Below are 23146 nucleotides of genomic sequence, written 5' to 3' on the forward strand. Positions count from 1 at the left end.
AAAAATAAATGGCTTGGCCTCAAGCCAAAGCACGCCTCCCACCATTGCGGATATACCGCCATATTGCACTGCTACTTGTGTGATATTGCTCATATATATATATATATATATTTTTTTTTTAATATATGAGCATATGGTGGTTTGAACATACTTAATCATTGAAAACTATTGCATATTTATTATATATCACTCATTTTATTACATTAGAGAAGCTTCAATAACTTTAACTTGATACACTTAAAAAGTAATAAAAACTATAATAAATTTAAAAAAAAATTATTTATAATATATTGCTTTTTTATTTATTTATTTATTGATTCATTTATGTATTTATTTATTTTCTAATAACATATATATTTACGTTGGGAAAACAATATATAATATTGGGAAAACAAAAGAGTTATGTCTTGGGAGTCAAACAAGAGCAGTAGATACTAGTCTCTTTAAACCAGTCACCATAAACGGACAAAAAGTAGAGCAGGTCTCAAATTTTAAGTATTTAGGCACAATTATTGATAATAAACTGAATTTTAATTGTAATGTAGAGGCCGTTTATAATAAGAGGCGCCTCTATATCCTTCACAAGTTGAGAAGTTTTAATGTTAGTGCAAAGACTTTAAACATGTATAGATCATTGGTAGAGAGTGTCCTCACATAAATTATTGTTTCGTGGTTTGGTAACACAACACTTAAACAAAAGAAGAAATTATCGCAAATTATCAATCAGGCAAATAAGATAGTTATCACAAACAAACAACATCCATTGCAGATTCTATTTGACTCCTTTATGGAAATAAGTTGTGATTTTTAAATGTAATACTCATCCCCTTGACTCAGCATTTGAATTGTTACCATCAGGACGCAGGTTTAGAATTCCTAAAGCACGAAGAAATGCTTATGAAAAGTCATTTATCCCAATGGCAGTTGTTATTTTAAATCGGATCACTGTTTAAAGGGAATGTGGTGGTTGCCAAGAATGATCTGCAGTAGTTTGTATGGGGCTAATTTGGTTATTAAAATTTTAACCTATGTTGTTGTCTTGATGAGTGTTGTTATTGTGTGGTTGTTGTATGTTTGTAATTGTTGTCTTAAATCCAGTGTTGCAGACAAATTTCCTATCTGTGTCAAGCAGAAAGGACAATAAACTTTAAACTAAACTAAACTAATATTATTAGCACTTAACAGACAGAACTAGTACAATATACAGTATTTTAAAATAATGTAGTTGTTATGGAAAATACTAGTTAGGACTGAATAAAATAATGTCTAAATGACCAAAAAATCAGCTTATTACAATATGTATTATTAACTGTATCACAGCATCGCACTGCACTGTAAAAGCTGTCACATTGAAGTAAATGGGAACAATATTTCTCATGGTTTCTGGTCAGTAGGCTTTTGGAAGCAAACAGCTTATGGGAAACCATGCAAGACGCTTCCCTCAAGCGTGCCTGAGAGTGAATCTGTGCCGCCGCACAGACGGGCAACTCTCAAAAACGCCCACTTCCACTAACTGACAATGTTCTGAACACGTTGAACTAAACTTGCGGATCCGAGAAAGTCCCTCGAGTGACTGGCTGAGTTATCAGATCTGTTTCACTTGAGTTCCTCTCATCTTTCTACTGTAATTACTGTAGTAGCCTTGTTTAAATCGCTGCTTTTCAGATACAGATAAATTATTATCATACATTATTAAAACTGCATCCATACATCTCTGCAATGACTCAAATCACATATTAATAAAGTCATCTGGAATCCCAAAGAAAGCATTCTTGCAGGACTCAGGACAGGACAGGACTTGCAGAGTTCATCAAGATTCTTTGGATTCATCTTCAATGCCTCCTCCTCCATCTTAAACCAGACATGTTCAAGTCTGGGCTGGCCAAATAACTTGAAGTCAAGTTATTATTTGTCCCTCTTACAACTGGGATCGACAACAAGACTTTTGTCGAGTAATGTTGATGATAGATATATATATGTATAGATAGATAGATAGATAGATAGATAGATGATAGATAGATAGATAGATAGATAGATAGATAGATAGATAGATAGATAGATAGATAGATAGATAGATAGATAGATAGATAGATAGATAGATAGATAGATAGATAAACAAATAAACACTAGACAACACAAGACAACAGACAACTAGTTCTACTATATAGTTGATCAGTGGTAAGTACAATTCCATGAAGCGCTTGTGCTCGCTCTAGATCAGTGTTTCCCAACGACATTAATAAATGGATCAACAGCTCTACAAATTATCCATGTCTCCTTAACCAAACACACTTAATTCAGATCATCAGCTCATTAGCAGAGACTGAAAAACCTGTAGTTAAAGACATCCAAAACATGCAGTGTCGGTGATCCTCCAGGATTGTGGTTGAGAAACACTGTTCTAGATTACTAAATTCTCCACTCAAGTTGAAATTTTCTTTTAACCTGCATGAAAAATAGGATTGAGTCAAAAACCACACATCCGTGGCACATTTATCATCAATTATGCCATCCGGCTGAAAAAATTGCTTTTAGAGCGAGTTTACATTAAATGCAAACAAAAATAATGTAACCAAAATGTAGATATTCTGTCACTAATGTTGCAAGCAACGTCACCAATAATGTTTATTATGCAATTTGTTATCAATGATGACTACAATTCAAACCAAGATTTTTTTTTTTACAATTAGTACATTTTTATGACTTAAGCGACAAATTTGTTGATCTAAAACTACATCACTCATGATGATGTACAAAACACTTCATCAGTTGAAGTCTCGGAGTGAGCATTTCCAATCTTTATTTGATTTATTTAAAATTGGCAGGATTTACCATCCATACAGCAATGACTCAAATCACATATTAATAAAGTCATCTGGAATGCCAAAGAAAGCGTTCTTGCAGGACTCCCAGAGTTCATCAAGATTCTTTGGATTCATCTTCAATGCCTCCTCCTCCATCTTACCCCAGGCATGTTCAAGTCCTGGCTGGCCAAATAACTAGAAGTCAAGTTATAATTTGTCCCTCTTACAACTGGGATCGACAACAAGACTTTTGTCGAGTAATGTTAGATAGATAGATAGATAGATAGATAGATAGATAGATAGATAGATAGATAGATAGATAGATAGATAGATAGATAGATAGATAGATAGATAGATAGATAGATAGATAGATAATTAGATAAACAAATAAACACTCTTTTTTTCTACTATATGGTTGATTAGTGGTCCAAGTACAATTCCATGAAGCGCTTGTGCTCACTCTAGATCAGTGTTTCTCAACCACGTTAATAAATGGATCAACAGCTCTACACATTTTCCATGTCTCCTTAACCAAACACATCTAATTCAGATCATCAGCTCATTAGCAGAGACTGAAAAACCTGTAATTAGAGACATCCAAAACATGCAGTGTCGGTGATCCTCCAGGATCATGGTTGAGAAGTTGAAATTTTCTTTTAACCTGCATGAAACATAGGATTGAGTCAAAAACCACACATCCGTGGCACATTTTCCATCAATTATGCCATCCGGCTGAAAAAAATATCCTCTATTTTTGTTTGCATTTAATGTAAACCCGGCATAAAGTAACCAAAATGTAGATATTCTGTCACTAATGTTGAAAGCAACGTCACCAATATTGTTTATTATGCAATTTGTTATCAATGATGACTACAATTCAAAGCAAGACATTCTTTAACAATTACTAGTACATTTTTATGACTTAAGTGACAAATTTGTTGATCTAAAACTACATCACTCATGATGGTGTACAAAACATTTCATCAATCGAAGTCTCGGAGTGAGCAAAGCATGCCAACAAGCTGCCCTGAATGCACCACAAATTACGTAAATGCAATGAAAGAAAGTGGTCAGAAGGTTCAGAAGTCAGCAGAAAGGTTTCATGAGCATTAAAGGTTCCTCTAGCAACTAATGATGCCAATTCAAAATCCAGATTTAGTAGTCCAGAATGGGAAGATCATAAAAGGGTACAGGTTTTCTTTCTTTGCCCTGTCTTCAAACCTTTATGTCAGAAATGTTTTTGGGTAGGTGTTTTGATCCAGGCTAAACTTGCAGGAGAATAAACCTAGTTAGTCGATGTTTCAGAGGTCTTTACAACAGAAAATCCCCAACGCGCTTCTTAAAATAAGGTTACAAGATCTCCCATTCTTGTTTGTCTGAACATGAAGGCCGTGTTGCGGCTCAATGCTGACTCAATTCATTTCACCTTCAACATGATTCAAACCTGCTTTACTCCACATCAGTTTTATTATATATTTTATCCTTTTTTGATGACCTGTTTTGTTGCGTTTTTTGCAATAGCTTTGTAAAAAAAATGAAATAAAGTTAATTACTGTACAGTCCTCTCCACTCAGCTGCTTCAATATGTATTCATTGTAAAGAGCAGACTGAAGAGCTGCATGGAGATTATTCAGGGATTCTGTGATTTATAGAAATAAGCAAGTCAAGTCTGGAGCCACATGAGGGTGAGTAAACCATGACAGAGTATTTGTATGACGGTGTTTAAACAAGGGATGTCCCGATCAGTTTTTTTTGCCCAAGAGTCCGAGTCTGAGTGATTTGATTTTGAGTATCTACTGATACAGAAAAAAGATCTGATACTTCTATAATACATAAAAAAGATTAAAAAAGAGTGAAGAAATGGATCCAGGATGTTCCGTATCCTTTATTTAATTCACCTTATTTTAACATTTAACAACTCTGTGAACAAACAGAGCACTTCTGTGAAGTAGCTTGAACAATCAAGTAATAAATAACAGAATTTTTTCACTTTTGGACTTTAATGCAACAGTAAATATGAAAAAATCGAATATAAAAACAAACAACTCAACTTAAAATACCTGACAGGCAATCCAACTTTAAATATCTCAGTTTGCTATAGCAATGTTGTCGTCATCAAAGTTAAAATACCTCCAGACTGCAGACATACTAGTGCTTTCTGCTTCTAGCTGCCTCCGTGTTCTACTTTGCCAGCATTTAACCAATAGTAGGGGTGTCACGATTTCGATTTTTAATCGAAATTGATCGAAATTTATGCTCAATTTCGATTATCGAATCAAAAAATAGAATCGTCGATGCTGCCACGCCCCATGTCACGTCAGCTTGGCTTGCCAAGCGGGAAAAAAACAGGCTTGTTGAAGTGCTTGTTAAACTGCAGAAGCAGGAGACCCGTCAACAGAACTTAAACCCTCTCCACTTTCAATGAAGTCGTCGGTGTATAAGCATTTTGGATTTCCAGTGAGTTATGTTGACAACGTTCGTGTTGTCGACAAAAAAAAAAAAAACAGTTTTGCAAGCTCTGCTATGTACGTATTACGTACGGTTCGTCCGATAGACAACACCGGCATCGGGATCCTCCACCCGCCCCCGTTGCAAATCCGCTCGCAAAAAATACACACTCAGGCCCTGTTTACACTGACCTTGTTTTTAAATGGCATTTTAGAACGACAACGATTTGACATCCACAGTGGCGTTTAGCATTTCTGAGCAGCCCTCCTTCCTCTCTACCTCTGAAAATGCACATCACGTGACCACACAGACACAGACGCACACAGCCATGCGCTCGAGACAGCAGGTCCAGGCAGTCAGAGGACTGCTTCAATCTTTCACTCACTTGTACTTAGTCATTTTAACGAACACCTCAGATACTGTTGGCTGGTTCCTGTTGGTTGTGCGTCTTTTTTACCGACGCCATTATAACGACACAGATCACTGCCTATTCACGAGTCCTGCAGAAAAAGTGATTGACAGGTGGTAATTATGTGTGTAACTTGCCTTTATTCATTTACTGTATGATTTGTTTATGGGTAAAACAAAGACCACCCAGGTCAGGTAGTTTAAACGGTAGGCTACAAATAATTAATTGGTCATTAATTAATTAATTATTCATAATCGAAAATCGAATCGAATCGTGCCTTTAGAATCGAAAATGTAATCAAAGATTTGGAGGATCGTGACACCCTTAACCAATAGCGTCTCTGCAACAAAGTGATGTCATGCCGCATGCATTGCTGTTTTGGGAGGTAACGTCTGATTTTGATCGAGTCTAAACCGCGTGATCGAGCCTGATTTCTGATCACATGAACGGATCTGGACATCCCTAGTTTAAACAATATCTATATTGCTAGTAGGAATGCAACAATTAACTATTTTCACTATTGACCAAACTTTAATTAGTCACGGTTAATTTACTGTAAAGGCTTCAAAACTGCTGCAACTAAACAGTAATACCAACTGTGCGCTAGTTTGTCGCTGAGACTAATAACCATGCACACTAGATTAACTATGACTGAAGCTATTAACTAAGGCAAGCTCGTGCAAGTTCGTTATTTCCAATGGAGGGACGTTCACGTGACGCAGCCAACCCAAGCTCTTTCTGAAGATCTAGCCTCGCAGACGTTTCTGGAGACCACGATTTACGTTGCCGGAGGTAAGTATAGCTGCATTTAATTTTTTTAAGTGAATGCTACGGGGCGGTGTGACGCCGTTCCTCTTTGCGCTCGCCAGCTGACAGCCCACCTCCGTGTGAAGGGCTTTCCCACTGCAACCAGTTTGTCCAGTTAGCTCGTCGTGTAGGTCGGTGGAGCGGAGACCCGGAGGGGAGCCGACGGGGATGACCGAGTTCGAGTGTGGGAAAGAGTGGTTCCAGAAATCAGGAAAGACAAAAACAGAATCCAAAAAATAAAGAAAACGAGTTCATAACAGGGCGAGAATGTGGTGAAATCCGAAAATACGGTCAAAATCAGACGAGGGCTTTTCCTTTTCTGGATGTCTTTTGTAAATCGTTGCTTGGGTTTAAGGAAGCGGGCAAGCGGGAGGCCGTCCGGTGGCCCGGCGGGTCAATTGGTAAAACCAGTTGGGTTTAGGGAAGGAGGAGGAAACGTGGGTCTGCTGATTGGCCGGTCGCCTAATCATTTATTCAGTCATTCAGACAGTCGCTCGACTTTATCGGCTTTATGCAAGAATAGCGCGGGCGCGAACGGCGCTTATAAGAGGCGTTCGAGATGCGAAAAAGCGTGCATAGCGCCCTCTCACAGATTCGCAAAAACAAAAACTGCACAAATACGTACCTACCAGGATGTACTTCACGGTCTCCAGAAACGTCCACGGGGCTACGTTTCCAGAATGAGCCTGGGTTAGACGCAGTGTAAACTAATTTATGTTTAAATGTCAAAAACATTCACTTATTTTTAAGCACAAAAAGAGAAATGTACTACTGTTTGTTTTTATATTATTTTGTGCTGTATTAATTAGTTACAGAGCAGCAATAAATACCACTGTAAAATATAATGATTTTTCATCTTATTTTATAAACTAGTGGGGTTTAAAATTAATGAATGCATAATAATTGTGATAACCGTGAAACTGTGAATATTTCTCAGACTATAATCGTACAACCAAATCTGTAATCGTTGCCTCCCTAACTGCTAGAAAAGACACAGAAGCCATTCTAAACAATAATGTCACAACAAATACACAAAATAAGTCATAAAAAATGTAAAAATAAAACACAGCAACACAAAATCATGCTGAAACAAAACAAGCCCACAAAAAGCAGGCTAAAACAAATGCTTAACAAATGAAAATAAAATAAATCAACTTTTGCGTTAAATTAATTTTTTGACTATAAACTTGAGGACTAGAGTTTCCTATTGGATATTACAGGAATTATGTTACTGACCACTTGTACAAGCGGTTAATTACTTGCACATACTAAAACATCTCTTTTTTTTCTCAGCTACACTTGAAATCCAAACTTCATCCTCCATGAAGCAAAGAGCAGCTGATGAGCACCAGCTAATCTGAAGTGATCTCCACTAAATAACCAGTGCTGAAGGAGTACATTCAGTCAGTCTTCTCCAGTCGTCTGATGTGAGAGCGATAGATCATTCAAACAAATTATTCCTTCTCATGTCGAGGTAATGGCAATACAAATTAATCAGTGGCACTCGACGTGATAAATGTCAACGGAGCCTGTGGGGAGCTGAAGTATCTATTGATTGGAGAGAAGAAATTATTTCATTAATTACTGGTATGTATATCATTGACGCTTCCTAAATGAGGAAGAAGAAAAAAACGAGGGGCCGCACGTAATGATTTATGGCAGCTCTCGCCCAGCGGGATGCTTTCCTTTAATGAGCTCCTAAACGAGCCAATGGCAGACGAGCTTTGTGACATCATCTGAGGATTGAGTTTTTTTTTCAAGGCTTCATGCCGAGAGACTTCAGAGACAGCCACTGAACGGGAGATAAGAGACATAAACCTAAAGCTCATCCGCAAATATAGCAAACTAATGTGATTAGCAAATTGGGAATTGAGATTATTGGAACGGCTGATGAGGTGCTGCAAGTAAAAATATGTAGCAATTCTACTGATGTATACTTACAATTAAAGGGGTCCTATTAGATAGTGAGTGTGTAGCTTTTATGTTTAGGTAGGGTTGTCCTGATACCATTAATTCATGTCACGATATTATACCAGCTGAAGTATTGTGATACCAAGTCAGAAATACTATTTCTATATGTTATAAACAGCTTAATCTCACGAGGAAACGAAAGTATTTTACGTTTTGTCAGTTTAGTGGCTAATTCGTGTGAATTCGTATGAGTTTAGTCGTACGAAAATGTACGATTTTGAAAAGGAGGTGTGGCACCTAACCCCACCCCTAACCTCAACCGTCATTAAGTGATGAGCGAATCGTGCTAAATTGTACAAATTAGATTGTACGAATTTATACAAATTAGCCACTAAATCAAAAAGTTACGAATTGCCGTGAGATTAGGTTGGTTATAATAGGCCTCTTGAATCTAATTGATAATTCGCTTATTATTAAAAAAAGTATTTGCACGTTTCTTCAGCTAAAATGTCTTCTAACCAACAAAAAATACAAGAACACAAATTATACCAAACTAAATTTGTTACAAAAAGAGCATTTTTCCAACAAAATTAGGCCATGTGAAGTGGTCAAAAATAGTTTCAATGTTTCCTGTTGCTATTTGGGGTTTTTAATAAATTGTATATTTTTTTCAGTCTTATCAGGTAAGAATCCAAATAAATAAAAATTGTACTTTGTGAGTCGTTCTTTTTAAGAGATTGCCGCAGTAGCTATTAACCTAAATGACCAATCAGAGGAAAATGTCCGTTTCAGCACCGCCTACATGTGTATAATGAATTTTGAAGTTGTTTATCCATTTTCCCACCCTTAATTTAAAAATCAAGCCAAAATTTATTTTGTTCGTTTTTTTTGTGAGCAAAAGAAAAACGGCAGTTTTCTTTATTTTCCTTTTTTTGTTTGAAAAAGGACATAGATTAAACGGAAGATACCCTGATTAACCTGTTAAGGCTGATTTGTACTTCTGCATCAAGCATACGTATTTGCTACAGCACAGCTTACCCGTAGACGCATAGCCCTTGTCTTGGCCATTGGCATCGCTGACACGCGCCTCTTAAAAAATGTAACTACATGTCGCAACAATGCGTAGGGCAAGCTCTGTGATTGGTCAGCTTGATAGTGCTGACGATTGTGGGCGGGACCAAAGCTGCACGAGCCCAATTGAGTGATTTTTTTAAAAAGTTTGAAGTCCTGTGAAGGAGCTCCGGATAGAAAGCTGGCTAAAGTCATGGTTAAAGTTGTTGCACGTCCGCCAGATATAGCTTCAAAATGAGCGATTTTGAGCCACTTGTACACTAAGGAAGCGCTCAGAAAAAACAAAACACTAGCGAAAAAACTCGACACAGAGAAACCTTACGCCACTGAACACTGCGTCACTACAATCATTCATTAGTCTCTTCTGCAGAGGTTGCCACAGTGGAATGAACCTCCAACTATTTCAGCATATTTTTAACGCAGCAAATGCCCTTCCAGTCGTAAACATCCAAACTCCACACAGAAATGCCAACTGGCCCAGCCGGGTCTCAAACCAGCAACCTTCTTGCTGTGAGGCGACAGGACTAACCACTGAGTCACCGTGCCACCAGAAATGCCAATTATTGTTTCTTAAATAAAAGTAAAATCATTATTGCCAGTAAATAATATGCTATTTTTATATACTATTTTATTTAGCTTGTGATATTGTAAGTGTTAGGGTTGGAGGCTTAGAGTTAAGGTTACAGTTAAATAAATAAATAAATAAATAAATAAATAAATAAATAAATAAATAAATAAATAAATAAATAAATAAAAGCAAAACCATCCCAAAACAAATTAGGCAAAACAACTGAGATAAATAAAATAGTTTAAAAATAACAACAATTTTACAACAAACCTGGTCAAATTAAATAAAAGGTTAAAAACAAAACTAGAAAAACTAAATAAAACAAAATATCCACAAACAAATAGATAAAACATAACAATCCTAAATAAAAGAAACAAAACTCAATAAACTAACATGAAATAATATCCACCTACCCCACCTAAAATAAAAACACCAGATTCAAAACAAGTTTAAAACTAAGTAAACAATACCCTCAACCCGCAACGTACAAACAAACACGATTCCACAGATGTAAATTAAGATTAATCGGATCAGCTGATGAGATGTTGCATGCAAAAATACTTTTCCCTGTGGGACGTGTCTGGAAAACGAAATAAATGCTGGCATGGTGTTCTAGCAGGATTGGAGTTGGTGTGCGTTTGTGTATGAAGACGCCTCCTGGTTTCAGACCTGCTTCCAAGAGACCATGTCAGATCTAATGATCCGGAACAAACTCAACTGAGCTTCAAAGCAAATCAAGCAAACATTTAGAGACACTAATAGACATTTCCTGGTAGAAAGTGAGTCATAAGCTGAAAAAAAAAAGATATTCATTTAGAATTTTTGTTATATAATGTTATATAACAGTTTTATATAAATCTAAGTAAATCATTCAGTAAAAGTAGGAATATATATATTTTTTTTTTCCTAACAGTAGTAACAAATATGTACGTTTTAGTAAAGACAACTAAAAAGGTCATTCATCTTTAAATGTCTTAAATAATATTTTATATGAACGAAAGTGATTATATGTATATATACAGTTGAATATATACAGTCAGAATTATTAGCCCCCCTTTAATTTTGATATATATATATATATATATATATATATATATATATATATATATATATATATATATATATATATATATATATATATATATACACATATATATATATATACACATATATATATATATATAATAATTAATATATATATATATAATTTCAAAATTATTAGTAGTAGTTAAAACATATATACATAAAAATAAAAATTATAACATTTTTAACAAGTTATATACATTTTTCTTTTCTTTTGATTATTATTAGGTATGAAAAATAAATAATAATAATAATAATAATAATAATAATAATAATAAAATAATGACAATAATAATAAAAAAATAATAATAATGACTGATAATAATAAGAAAAGAAGAAGAAGCAACAAATTAATTAATTAATTAATAAACTAAAACATAATGGGAAGTTAGATTTTTCTTAATATTAACTCTGGTTATTACTTAAACTGTTTATTACATGAATTACATTTAAAATTTTACATTTACTTAAACAGCACACATAATCATACAATTATTAAAAAAAAGCATTAGCAAAGCAATAGTAAAGCATTTCAAATCAACCCCAGCGTGTTTCAGACTTATAAAGTCTCACTTTTTATTATTAAATGGCATTTTTGTTACAAAATAAACAATATCTAGCTTTTCATCAAGTTTATAATATACAAAATTACTCAATTACTAAATTACGGTAAATAATGTTAAGTCCCACATTTTTTCTCTTTTATTTTTAGTTTTAAAAAAGATTTCTGATGACTATTGGCCTTTTAGTTACAATCTAAACTGCATTTGCCATTTTATTCAATATTTAAAATACTCATAATTGTTTAATTAGGTATATATATATATATATATATATATATATATATAAACATAGTACTTTCTGTTTTTAAATAACAATTTAAATTCAAATTATAAACATTATAGTAAGGAAAAACAGTATATACTGCCAATTTATTATTAATATTATTTTCAAAATAAGAACAAATCCTCTGTAATGTACACGATATTTACAGCATCACTTACATCTTTTAACCCGCCATTAAGTCTCCATAATGAACCATGACCAATAGCTACAGTCAAACCAGGACAAAAATGCCATTTTAATGCATGCTTCCCATCGACTAGATTAAAATAAATAAATAAATAAATAAATCTGTGCTGCAGAATTCCTGGGTTTGTAGGTTATGGCTTCAGTGAGAAATGAGTCCCACAGCACTGATATTTTTAGACTTCTGTCACTGTGGCTGTTGTCACTTTCATGTTGGTGGCCTAAGAGTGAGTGATAGCAAACATATACTGTATTTACTAGAGCTCAAGGCGGGCAAAGCAGCGACACCTCTCAGAAATCAATAGTCACTTACAGACTATGGGGAATCATTATGACAAGAAGGCTCCAGTTCAAATGGAGCAATTTTAGTCATTGTTTCATATGGCAAAACACTAATGTTTCTTTATTTCAAATCGATAGAATTAACAGTGCTTTTGTTTACAAATGATGAAATGTGGCCTCTGACTTAAATCAGCATTCGCTTAAAATTTAAAGTCTATAATGCAAGGGGTTAATCATTTCTTCCTTCTTAGCATAATGTGCATAATGTGAGTTCAGAGTCTATAAGCTACATAGTTTTTTGTAATAGTGATATTGTTACTGCATAAAATTTGCAATTTTGTATTTATAAACTGTATAAAACCCATAAAGTATCCTATATATATATATATATATATATATATATATATATATATATGAGCAATATTATTTGACTACATATTTTTCAAGACACTTCTATACAGCTTAAAGTAACATTTAAAGGCTTAACTAGTTTAATTAGGTTAACTAGGCAGGTTAGGGTAGGGTAGTTAGGCAAGTTATTGTGTAACGACGGTCCGTGGAACAATTGGTACCGGGCCACATAAGAAATCATAAATTATTTCTGTAGAAAATATTCCCCCCGCGACTCGGTTACTTCCACTCACCCTTCACCTTCTCATCAGAGCATTTAAGGATTGTGCATATACAGTATGTGTGCGTGCATCGCTAAGCAAGTACATCATTGCAATATGTATATATATGGAGTTTTACATAATCATACTCATTAGGGCTGTAACATGCCAATGCATACATTTAATTCGACTATACGATTGTATTATTGTTGATATGTTTGTCAGTTGAAATGTTTGGCACAGATGTTATGTAATTGATGCATATAAACCTTGATTAAAAACATAATCAGACCGCAATAGTGCAACTAGCATGCTGAGTTGTTCATGATTAACGTGGATGCAGTAGCGACTTTTCTCCAATAAGACTTTAACTGAATGCAGTTTGAATGCAGTATATCAGTATAGATGTGTAGTAAATTTGCAGTAACCTCTCTGACACTCACAAGTTCCGAAACTGTCACTAAAATCTCTATGATGATAAACAAGAAAAGAAAAAACAGTCAAATCAAATTGTTAAATTTAAAACAAAGGTGAAGCAGATTAGTTTGACTGTACAAGCGAAAATACCTCACACTCTAAATGAGTGGTGCTAAATCATTTGCCGTCGGTGTGCAGAGGGGTGATCTGCTCTCAGGCTGCAGATGGAACAGACTCCTGTACAAGGGCCACCTGTAAGGGCTCTAAAGCAGGGAAGGAGCCAACGACATCACCCACAGCTCATTGAGAAGAGTGGGAACAGTACAGTATAGACGCATACGAGTCTATAAGAGTAACGCCAAAAAGTTGCAAGATTTGTCGCTAGTCGCTATTCTGAAAATTTGTCTATATATATAGCAACAAAGTCACTTAGTTGGCAACACTGCCCAAAACCTTTTGAGTTCAGATACAAACTTCAATTATGTCTCTATTTGTACTCCTTTCCTAACTTAAAACAATAAGCAAAGTACTGAAATAAATTTCTTCGCCAAAAAAAACGAATCAAATTTGGAGCCTGTATATCGTCAAGCATTTTTTTGAGTCCAAACATATTGAGAAGAAGAATTTAAAATCACTTGTACGCCTCATGAATTTTGTCAAAGTGCATCGCCCTCCTCACGCAAGACTCTCAGAAGCGCTCGGCCAACAGGGATGCTTTGTGAAATCTCAGCCCGGGAGCACATAAAACCAGCCAGAGACTCTGAGAAAGAGTGAGGCCACAGGGAAATAAGCAAACGCTTTTCTAAAAGGATGCAGGTGGCTATCGGGCCACAACATTGGCTTCCAATTTGTTTCTTAATGCTCACGACTGAGAGTCTGTGACACAGGCCGGCTGGCGTTTTGTCCCATGTGTGCGGGTGTATTTCTGTAAATACGCTCTAAACAGTCTATGTAGGGCGAAAAGTCAAGCTTTTAGAACAGATCTGTGAGGTCTACTGAAACCTCGCTGGCTATTAAGTGCGTGGTTGGATGCTGGAGGAAAGTGACATAAATATTGCATTTTCCACATGTGAGTGCGTGCGGCTCATGTATGTTACTGTACAATTATTAATGCAACAACAACACAAGCAACTATTAAATTGCTGTTAGCAGGTTGTGAGCGGTTTTAGCTTTATTTGTTTATGTGTGTTGAATATTTAATGTAAAACTCACTATGTGTGCTCATGAAGCAGATGTTTGACGTGAATAATGCGTCAATGCTCTTCTATTAATTCATCTCTGGCTTATAAAGATCATGCAATGGAATTTTTTGGGAGTCATAAGCATTTGTAAGCACGATTAATCAAATTTCATAGAAATTTCCAACTAAATTGGTGGGGTCTATATATTTTAGTGCACTGAAAAATATTTTAATGTGTCTCTTCCTAGCAAGCATTTTTTTTTTTTTTTGTATGTTTAAAAGATGTCAAATAGATGTCTAACAGACATCTAAACATAGTCATCTTGGCTAAAACGAGGCTAAATTTGCGCTGTCAGTGAAAATAGAATAGAAGTTAAAGAATACAAAAACTCTAAGTAAGAAAGACAAAAACTCTAACTAAGAAAGTTGTTTTGGCATAAATTGTATATATTCTATATAAATACAGTATGTTCATACAATTCTATAGCTCCTGGTCTGCCATAATTCAGACTTTGCATATCGGTGACTATTGCGAATGTGTACATTGCAAAATCAATGCTGAAACTATATATTGCACAGCCCTAATTCACGCAGTAAAAATGTTGGGTTCTGCACAACTGATTTGTCCTAAGCAGATGTTTGACGTGAATAATGCGTCAATGCTCTTCTATTAATTCATCTCTGGCTTAGAAAGATCATGCAATGGAATTTTTTGGGAGTCATAAGCATTTGTAAGCACGATTAATCAAATTTTATAGAAATTTCCAACTAAATTGGTGGGGTCTATATATTTTAGTGCACTGAAAATTATTTTAATGTGTCTCTTCCTAGCAAGCATTTTTTTTTTTTTTGTATGTTTAAAAGATGTCAAATAGATGTCTAATAGACATCTAAACATAGTCATCTTGGCTAAAACGAGGCTAAATTTGCGCTGTCAGTGAAAATAGAATAGAAGTTAAAGAATACAAAAACTCTAAGAAAGACAAAAACTCTAAGTAAGAAAGTTGTTTTGGCATAAATTGTATATATTCTATATAAATACAGTATGTTCATACAATTCTATAGCTCCTGGTCTGCCATAATTCAGACTTTGTATATCGGTGACTATTGCGAATGTGTACATTGCAAAATCAATGCTGAAACTATATATTGCACAGCCCTAATTCACGCAGTAAAAATGTTGGGTTCTGCACAACTGATTTGTCCTAAGCAGATGTTTGACGTGAATAATGCGTCAATGCTCTTCTATTAATTCATCTCTGGCTTAGAAAGATCATGCAATGGAATTTTTTGGGAGTCATAAGCATTTGTAAGCACGATTAATCAAATTTCATAGAAATTTCCAACTAAATTGGTGGGGTCTATATATTTTAGTGCACTGAAAATCATTGGCGTAGCGGACGGGCCCGCAGGGCACGCACCGCGGGGGGGCCCCGCGTGATTAGGGGGCCCCGCGTCGTCGCGATTTTCAATAAACTCTTGGGAACAACTGTGGTCGGAACCAAAGTTCACACGTCTGTGCTCTCTGAACATCTCTCAAGCGGTGGACTACTTCATTCTGATTGCTTGCCGCCAATGTTGCCAACTTAGCGACTTTGTCACTAGATTTAGCGAATTTTCAGACCCCCCTAGCGACAAATCTAGCGACTTTTTTGTGTGTTATTGAAGAATTTTTTTTAGACTGTCATTTGTCCATACTGTACCGTCCCTACTCTTCTCAACAAGCTGCGTGTGATGCCGCCGGCCCCTCCCCCGCCTCACAGCACTGACAGGCGGCCCAGTCAGTCCTCGTACAGCAGCCTCTCCAACCTGCAGCCCGAGAGCAGATCACCCCTCTGCGTACCGACGACAAATGATTTAGCACAGGCAGTGTGAAGGTATTTCCCTTGTACAGTCAAACCGATGTACTTCTCCTTTATTTTAACAATTTAATTGGACCGTTTATTTTTTTCTTGTTTACAATCACAGATATTTTATTGACAGTTTCTGAACTTGTCTGAGTTTATTACATATGAGAGATTACTGCACATTCACTCCACATCTATAATGACATACTGTATTCAAACAGCAATAAATTTAGTTAAATAAACATGCTTATATAAAGTGTAGTGCAATTATAAATACCCCTTTATTAACCATATGCTGTTAAACAGAAACGGTAGAACGTGATGACGTCAGTGATATGCAAATTGACGTATGACGTATCCCCCCCCCCCCCCTTCATCAGGGGGCCCCGTCAGCGATCCCTGCAGGGGGGCCTCTGCATTTTGCGCTACGCCACTGCTTAAAATTATTTTAATGTGTCTCTTCCTAGCAAGCATTTTTTTTTTATGTTTAAAAGATGTCAAATAGATGTCTAACAGACATCTAAACATAGTCATCTTGGCTAAAACAAGGCTAAATTTGGGCTGTCAGTGAAAATAGAATAGAAGTTAAAGAATAGGCCAAAACTAGACTAGTCATCAAATAAACAGAAATGAATGACCACACATATAAAGTCTGTCTAATCTGTCTATATGACGACTAGTCTAGTTTTGGGCTATTCTTAGATGTCTATCAGATTTTCACTGACAGCCTAAGTTTAGCTTTGTTTTAGTCAATCTGTCTACGTTTAAATGTCTATTAAACTAAATTGTTTGCTGGGTTGTTAAAATATTACTAAACAATTGTAGTAGTAACATATTTGATGTTATAGTATGATAATAAAATATTTTAACATTGGTCACCACAGTGTAAAAACTGTTTGTTTTAACTACTTATTAAAAATTAATTTAAACAGCAACTTCATTGTTTTATGCACAATGCATACTCATGAAGCAGATGTTTGACGTGAATAATGCGTCAGTGCTCTTTTTATAAATTCATCTCAGGCTTATAAACATCACGCAATGGAATCTGTTGGTGGTCATGAGAATTTGAAAGCATAATTAGCAGGAAAATGTCATGGAAATTTCCAACTAAATCGGTGGCGTACAGTATATATATTTTAGTGCACTGAAAAATATTTTAATTATTTAAACGGGTCTCAAAAAATAATTAAAGCAGTGACATATTTGGTGCTATTTTTATGTTAATAAAATCTATTAACAGGGGTAAACATAGTTGAACACACCAAAAAAAAAAAAAAAACATTTATTTGCTACTTGTTTAATCTATTTATTTAAAACGAGATGAAACAACAAGATTCTTAAGGTTTTTTAGGGGACAGTTTAATTGTTTTATGTTCAATCCATTTAAATTTGTAAAAATAATTAAGCTAACAGCCTGATCTCACAAGAAAACATAAGTATTTTACATTTTGTCAGTTTAGTGGCTAATTCGTGGAGTTCAGTTGTATGAAAATTTACAAATTTTAAAAGGAGGTGTGGCACTCCACCCTGCACCTAAACCCAACCGTCATTGGGGGATGAGCAAATCTTCCTAAATTGTACAAATAAGATTGTAGAGATTCAAACTAATTAGCCACTAACGAATTGCCGTGAGATTGTTTTGGTTAACTTAATCGATTTGTGTTGGGACATCATGAAGGTATTGTGTTGAGTTCATTTTTGAGTTATGTTCACTTATTGTAATAATATTCAGTCATCATTCAGTGTAAAACACATTTACGTAAAAATGAAACAACATATTTAATTATGGAAAAAAATATATATATTAATACTTTTCTAAATACATCTGACACAACTTTTTTTGATACGTAAAATATTGTCACATTAAATTAAATTGTAGTGTTTTTTATTTATTTATTTTTGTGTGTGTGTGTGTGTGTGTGTGTGCTAATAATGTGTTATAACCACTATTTGCTTTTTTAAATTATATTAAACTGGACTAAATGTGAATTGTGAATGATATAAAAAAATTCAAGGTTTGCGTTACATGACCAGAACACAATCTAATAAACTAATCATTTCAAATGAAGGCAAACTTTTGTAGCTATACTTTTTAAATCAAATTATTTGTTGTTCCATATGCTAATATCATCAGTATCTTGCACTTTTTTTGCTAATATTCACACTTGGCCTCCACGATATTTGAAAAAACTGATATTGAGATATTTTATTTTTCTGCAATTAAATATTGCAATATTTATACAGTTTCCCAAGATAGCTTGAATAGCACTATATAATGGTTTTCTGGGGAGCTTAACAGTATTCAGGTACAAGAATTAAATGATCACAATGCAAATATATATATAAATATATAATATAAATATATAATATAAATAAATATATATATATAAATATACTTTGCTGTGTCGTTTCTTGTACAAATATCTCAAAATTCTTAGAACAAGTAAAAATATTGATGTGTTTTCAACTTCAGAAGAAATGTCAAAATTTAAGAGTTTTTTCTTAAAACAAGTAAAACTGTCTGCCAGTGGGGTAAGTAAATAATCATGTTTTCACTTTGAAATGTAGATATTTGGACTAGAAACAAGACAAAAACTCTAAGTAAGAAAGTTGTTTTGGCATAAATTGTATATATTCTATATAAATACAGTATGTTCATACAATTCTATAGCTCCTGGTCTGCCATAATTCAGACTTTGCATATCGGTGACTATTGCGAATGTGTACATTGCAAAATCAATGCTGAAACTATATATTGCACAGCCCTAATTCACACAGTAAAAATGCTGGGTTCTGCACGACATAAAGGAATTAAGTTAACTTATTAGTTTTTACAAATTTAAGTGGATTTAACATTAAACAATTAAGTTATGCCAAAAAAAACAAACAAGAATTGTGTTGTTTCAGCTAAAATTAAATAAGTAGTTTGAACAAAAAAGCTAATTGTTTGAGTTTATGTCAACATACCACAAATAGTTTACTAACACCAGTCCATTTTTTTTATTTTCACCTTGCAGATTATTTGAGGTTTCTTAAAAAAAAATCCTAAACTGTCTGTTGTGCGTAAGATGAAAAGACAACCTTGGTCAAATGAAAAAAAAGGTGGAGAAGAATGAGATTGCATTATCCTAGAGGAGCAGTGGGATGTCATTAGCGGTGTTTATCTCTGATGCAGAACACAGATAAGGCTGAATAATCCGCTCACATCATTACGGGCAACTGTATAGACTGATACTATTTTTTTAATTGCTGTATCACTAATCACACACTTCAGAACCGAGGGGCGGGACGCAATTATCACTTCATATGCCGTATTTGGATGCATTTACGTTTTGATTATGGCAACTAGTTAATTTAAGCTCCTGCAAGGATTGATCTTTGATTAAGTATACTGGGATTTGCACATTCCAAATAATTTGTTTGACGATCTTACGTGTGCAGATCTGCCAAAATACAAGCTTGAAGATAATCCATCTGACTGTTATTTCTCAATGCTGTGGGAAAATAGAGCACGGAATAGAGAATGGGATGAGTTAGCTGGGTAACAACATCACCATACAGTAGTAGATTGTATTAGGACTGGGCGATGTGGCAAAAATGCAACCTCGATAATTATTTTCCATATTGAACGATAACGATATACATTTCAATATAAGTTGTTAATACATCCAGATTTAAAGGAGTACCCCTAACAATGACTAAAGCCACAAAAATTAGATTGCAAAACATTTTCGGTCGATAAATTTTCAGTGGCCGAAAAGTGGGTACATCTCAGTTTTAGATTCCCATTGTTGCGCATTTCTGCTGTGTGATTGGCTCTTAGATCAACATATGGTCCCACTTTGTTTTGATGGTCCGTTTGCTGAGTTAAGATACATTGCATCATGCCAACTATTCTCATTAGATTATAAGTACTGTAGACTGTTAGGGTTAGTGTAAGGTAAAATACTTGCAAAGTCAGTTAAATGTCTGTTGAAGGAGCAGTATCTGCAGATATTAAAAGACAGACTACTAATACTCTAATTGACTAGCAAAATAAAATGTTACCCAACATAGAGTAAAAAAAAAAGTCCAGAGCTTATCAATGCTATTGACATAAATTTTATCGCAATTCGATATAATATCATTTATCGGCCCAGCCCTAGCTTGTACAGTATGAAATGTAAGGGCTGTACTGCCTCTAGTACGCTAACTGTAAATTAGCAGTCCATCTCAAAAGGTGAATCCCTCTAAGGAATAGTTCGATAAAAATGAAAATTGTCATCATTTACTCATTCTTTTATGGTTTTAAACCTTTCTTCTGTTAAACACACACACACACACACAAATTATTTAAAAAATGTTGGAAACCTGTAACTATTGCCTTCCATAGTATTTGCTTTTTACTATGAAAGTCAATGGTTACAGGTTTTAAGCTTATTCAAAATATCTCTTTAAGTGCTCAACAAAGAAACTTGAAGATTTTAAACCTCTTGAGGGTCAGTATAATATAATTTTTGCGTAAACTATCCCTTTACTATCAAATCTGGAGATGAGACATTAATTTAGTTTGATATATTAAGATTATACATCAATAATATGATACAATAATATGATTAATATGCGTTGCATTGTATCATATTAAACAGACAGCAACAGGAACATAAATAGTATTACTACAAAGCCACTATTTAATAATACTAAATGACACTATAATAGCTTCATGCAGTGGTATTATTGATTGCATCCGACATTCATCATGTCAATGAATTACTTTCAGTTTTTTTTTTTTTCAATTCAAAGAGATGGAGAGATCGAGAGAGGGAGAGACAAAGAAAGGAACCCTGTTGAAAAGCCACTCTGCAGATGTGAAGAGTCGATTCCTGATCGATTCATTGATTATGACTAACAACCTGCTGGGCTTACACAACTGATTACCAAAACATAGCATGCTTTCAGGCATAAACAACAGCCATTATGTTGTGCAATGTGTTTGTCCTTATTTATTTATTTTTTTCTTTCAAGCATCAATCATCTGTCATGTAATCATACGAGGTGAAATGACATGAAGTCATGACGCAGGGACTCATTCCAGCACATGTGGCAGGCTACAATTTGGGCACTCTGGACTCACCTGGAACAGTCGCAGAATATTTGCGACCATGATGGACACCGAGCTCGCCGAAGCCCCTATGACTCCGACCACCTTTTCGGGTTTGACAAACACCGGGGGCTCTCCGTTCGTACACCTCACATCCGACGTGTCTTTCTGTATGAGAGCCTGCACAAAAGTAAGCGACTGCTCCAGCGCGTACGTGTCTCGCGAACATGTGTCTAAAACCCGAGCCCCTAAAGTGATGTTGGGCAAAAGCTCGTCGTCGCTGTTGATTTGGTCCAACGCATAAAGCATCGCCTCCAACCTGTGTATCCCGTTCTCCTTCTTGATATCTCCACACGGTTCCCCGGAGACCCCACGGGCATGGACCGGGAAAAGGCCACCCAGGGTCAGATCCCCCTCAATTCGGATGGAATGAGGAGCGTAGATTTCCTGCGAAAGTGTCACATCCACGAGCGCTTGAATTATCCAAAATACCCGCCATGAAAAGCAAGCCATGGTCTCCTTGTTGTTAGGAAACACACGCAAAAAGGCACTTTTCCACAGTATTTATAGGCAAACAAAAGCAGATATGATCTCAATAACGGCCATAGACCTCACCAAAGTAAGGTTGGGGTGGAAAAACGTTGAGGTTTTCTCCAAAAACACCGCGCAAGAAGGATGCGTTATTCCTGTGGAAAGTGCGCATCGTATGGCGACGCTTGTTGCTTAGATATTCTGCATTATTTGTTTAAGTAAATAAAGAAAAACTGGAAAAGCAAGCCAAATACACACAGTAGATTTTCCTATAATTATCGGTCCTTAAAGCAGAAGGAAATCCGGATTAAAATGCAGCGATATTCGACTAAAAAGCGTCTGGTCCACGCTGGTGTCATAACGCCGCCGCGAAAACATCGCGACTGAGTTTAACAATTAATTGTTAAAACAATTAAGGCGGCAAAAAAGTTTCCGTTGAGAATGACGCGTCGCGTGTAACCGTCAGTGAAAAATGTTGCAGAGAATCGATGTCAGGTGAGATATCCGTAACATCCTCCCATCGCGGACTTCAGCTGAGGCTCTTCTTGCTCGAAGCAGGTGCTTCTTTTTATAATTGCGGGGAAAGAAGCAAAGCTTAGCCGACTATTCGTCTTTTGGTCTTGCTGAAATCCTCACAAGAGACAAGAAGATAGCCCGCGTGTCTCCTCCTCTCTCTTTCTCTCTTCTCTCTTCCTCCCTCTCTCTCTCTCTTTCTCTCCACCCAGAATCAAATATGGATTTGTCAAATGACTCAACGCACGATCGATGTCGTGTTACTCATCCTGGTCAGCCCTCAAAGAAAATACTCTCCGGCGTGTGAGGCGAATTATAAAGCGATACAGTCATTAAAGTCGACGATTAATTATCAGGAGGGATGTTGCAGTGAAGTTTCCTGCCAGGTTTGAATATACTCTGTATAATATCTTTGTAATAGAGAAAGGCTTCTGAAGCGCTTAAGCAAACCGAATGAGGAGTTCACCTAAATGTGGTTGTGTTCGGGCAAAAATTGATGTGGGTTAATATTGAAAATACTCCAGTTCTGGAGACTCGCATTGTTTTTCCTGT

General features: G+C 35.5%; 1 protein-coding gene and 1 long non-coding RNA gene across 8 annotated transcripts in view; both read right to left on the reverse strand.

The window, feature by feature from the left end:
- Positions 1 to 22724, reverse strand: part of grm7 (glutamate metabotropic receptor 7) — a 367182-nt gene extending 344458 nt beyond the window's left edge. For 6 of the 7 annotated variants that reach the window (XR_015520998.1, XR_015520996.1, XR_015520997.1 and 3 more), the window contains exon 1: positions 21584 to 22724. Coding sequence is in view for 3 of the 7 variants with exons in the window: in XM_087302215.1 (XP_087158341.1) it covers positions 21584 to 22063 (480 nt within the window). In the remaining 4 variants the exon portion in view is untranslated. 7 annotated transcript variants of the gene reach the window in all.
- Positions 14752 to 21501, reverse strand: LOC147838618 (uncharacterized). The gene is made up of 3 exons (XR_015522303.1): positions 19056 to 21501; positions 16902 to 17075; positions 14752 to 15998 (listed from the first exon to the last, which is right to left on the reverse strand). It is a non-coding gene; the product is annotated as an uncharacterized LOC147838618 (long non-coding RNA).
- Positions 22725 to 23146: the final 422 nt, after the last annotated feature.

This window comes from Danio rerio, chromosome 22 (genome assembly GCF_052040795.2).
Source record: "Danio rerio strain M-AB ecotype USA chromosome 22, GRCz13ab, whole genome shotgun sequence".
NCBI classification, from domain to species: domain Eukaryota; kingdom Metazoa; phylum Chordata; class Actinopteri; order Cypriniformes; family Danionidae; genus Danio; species Danio rerio.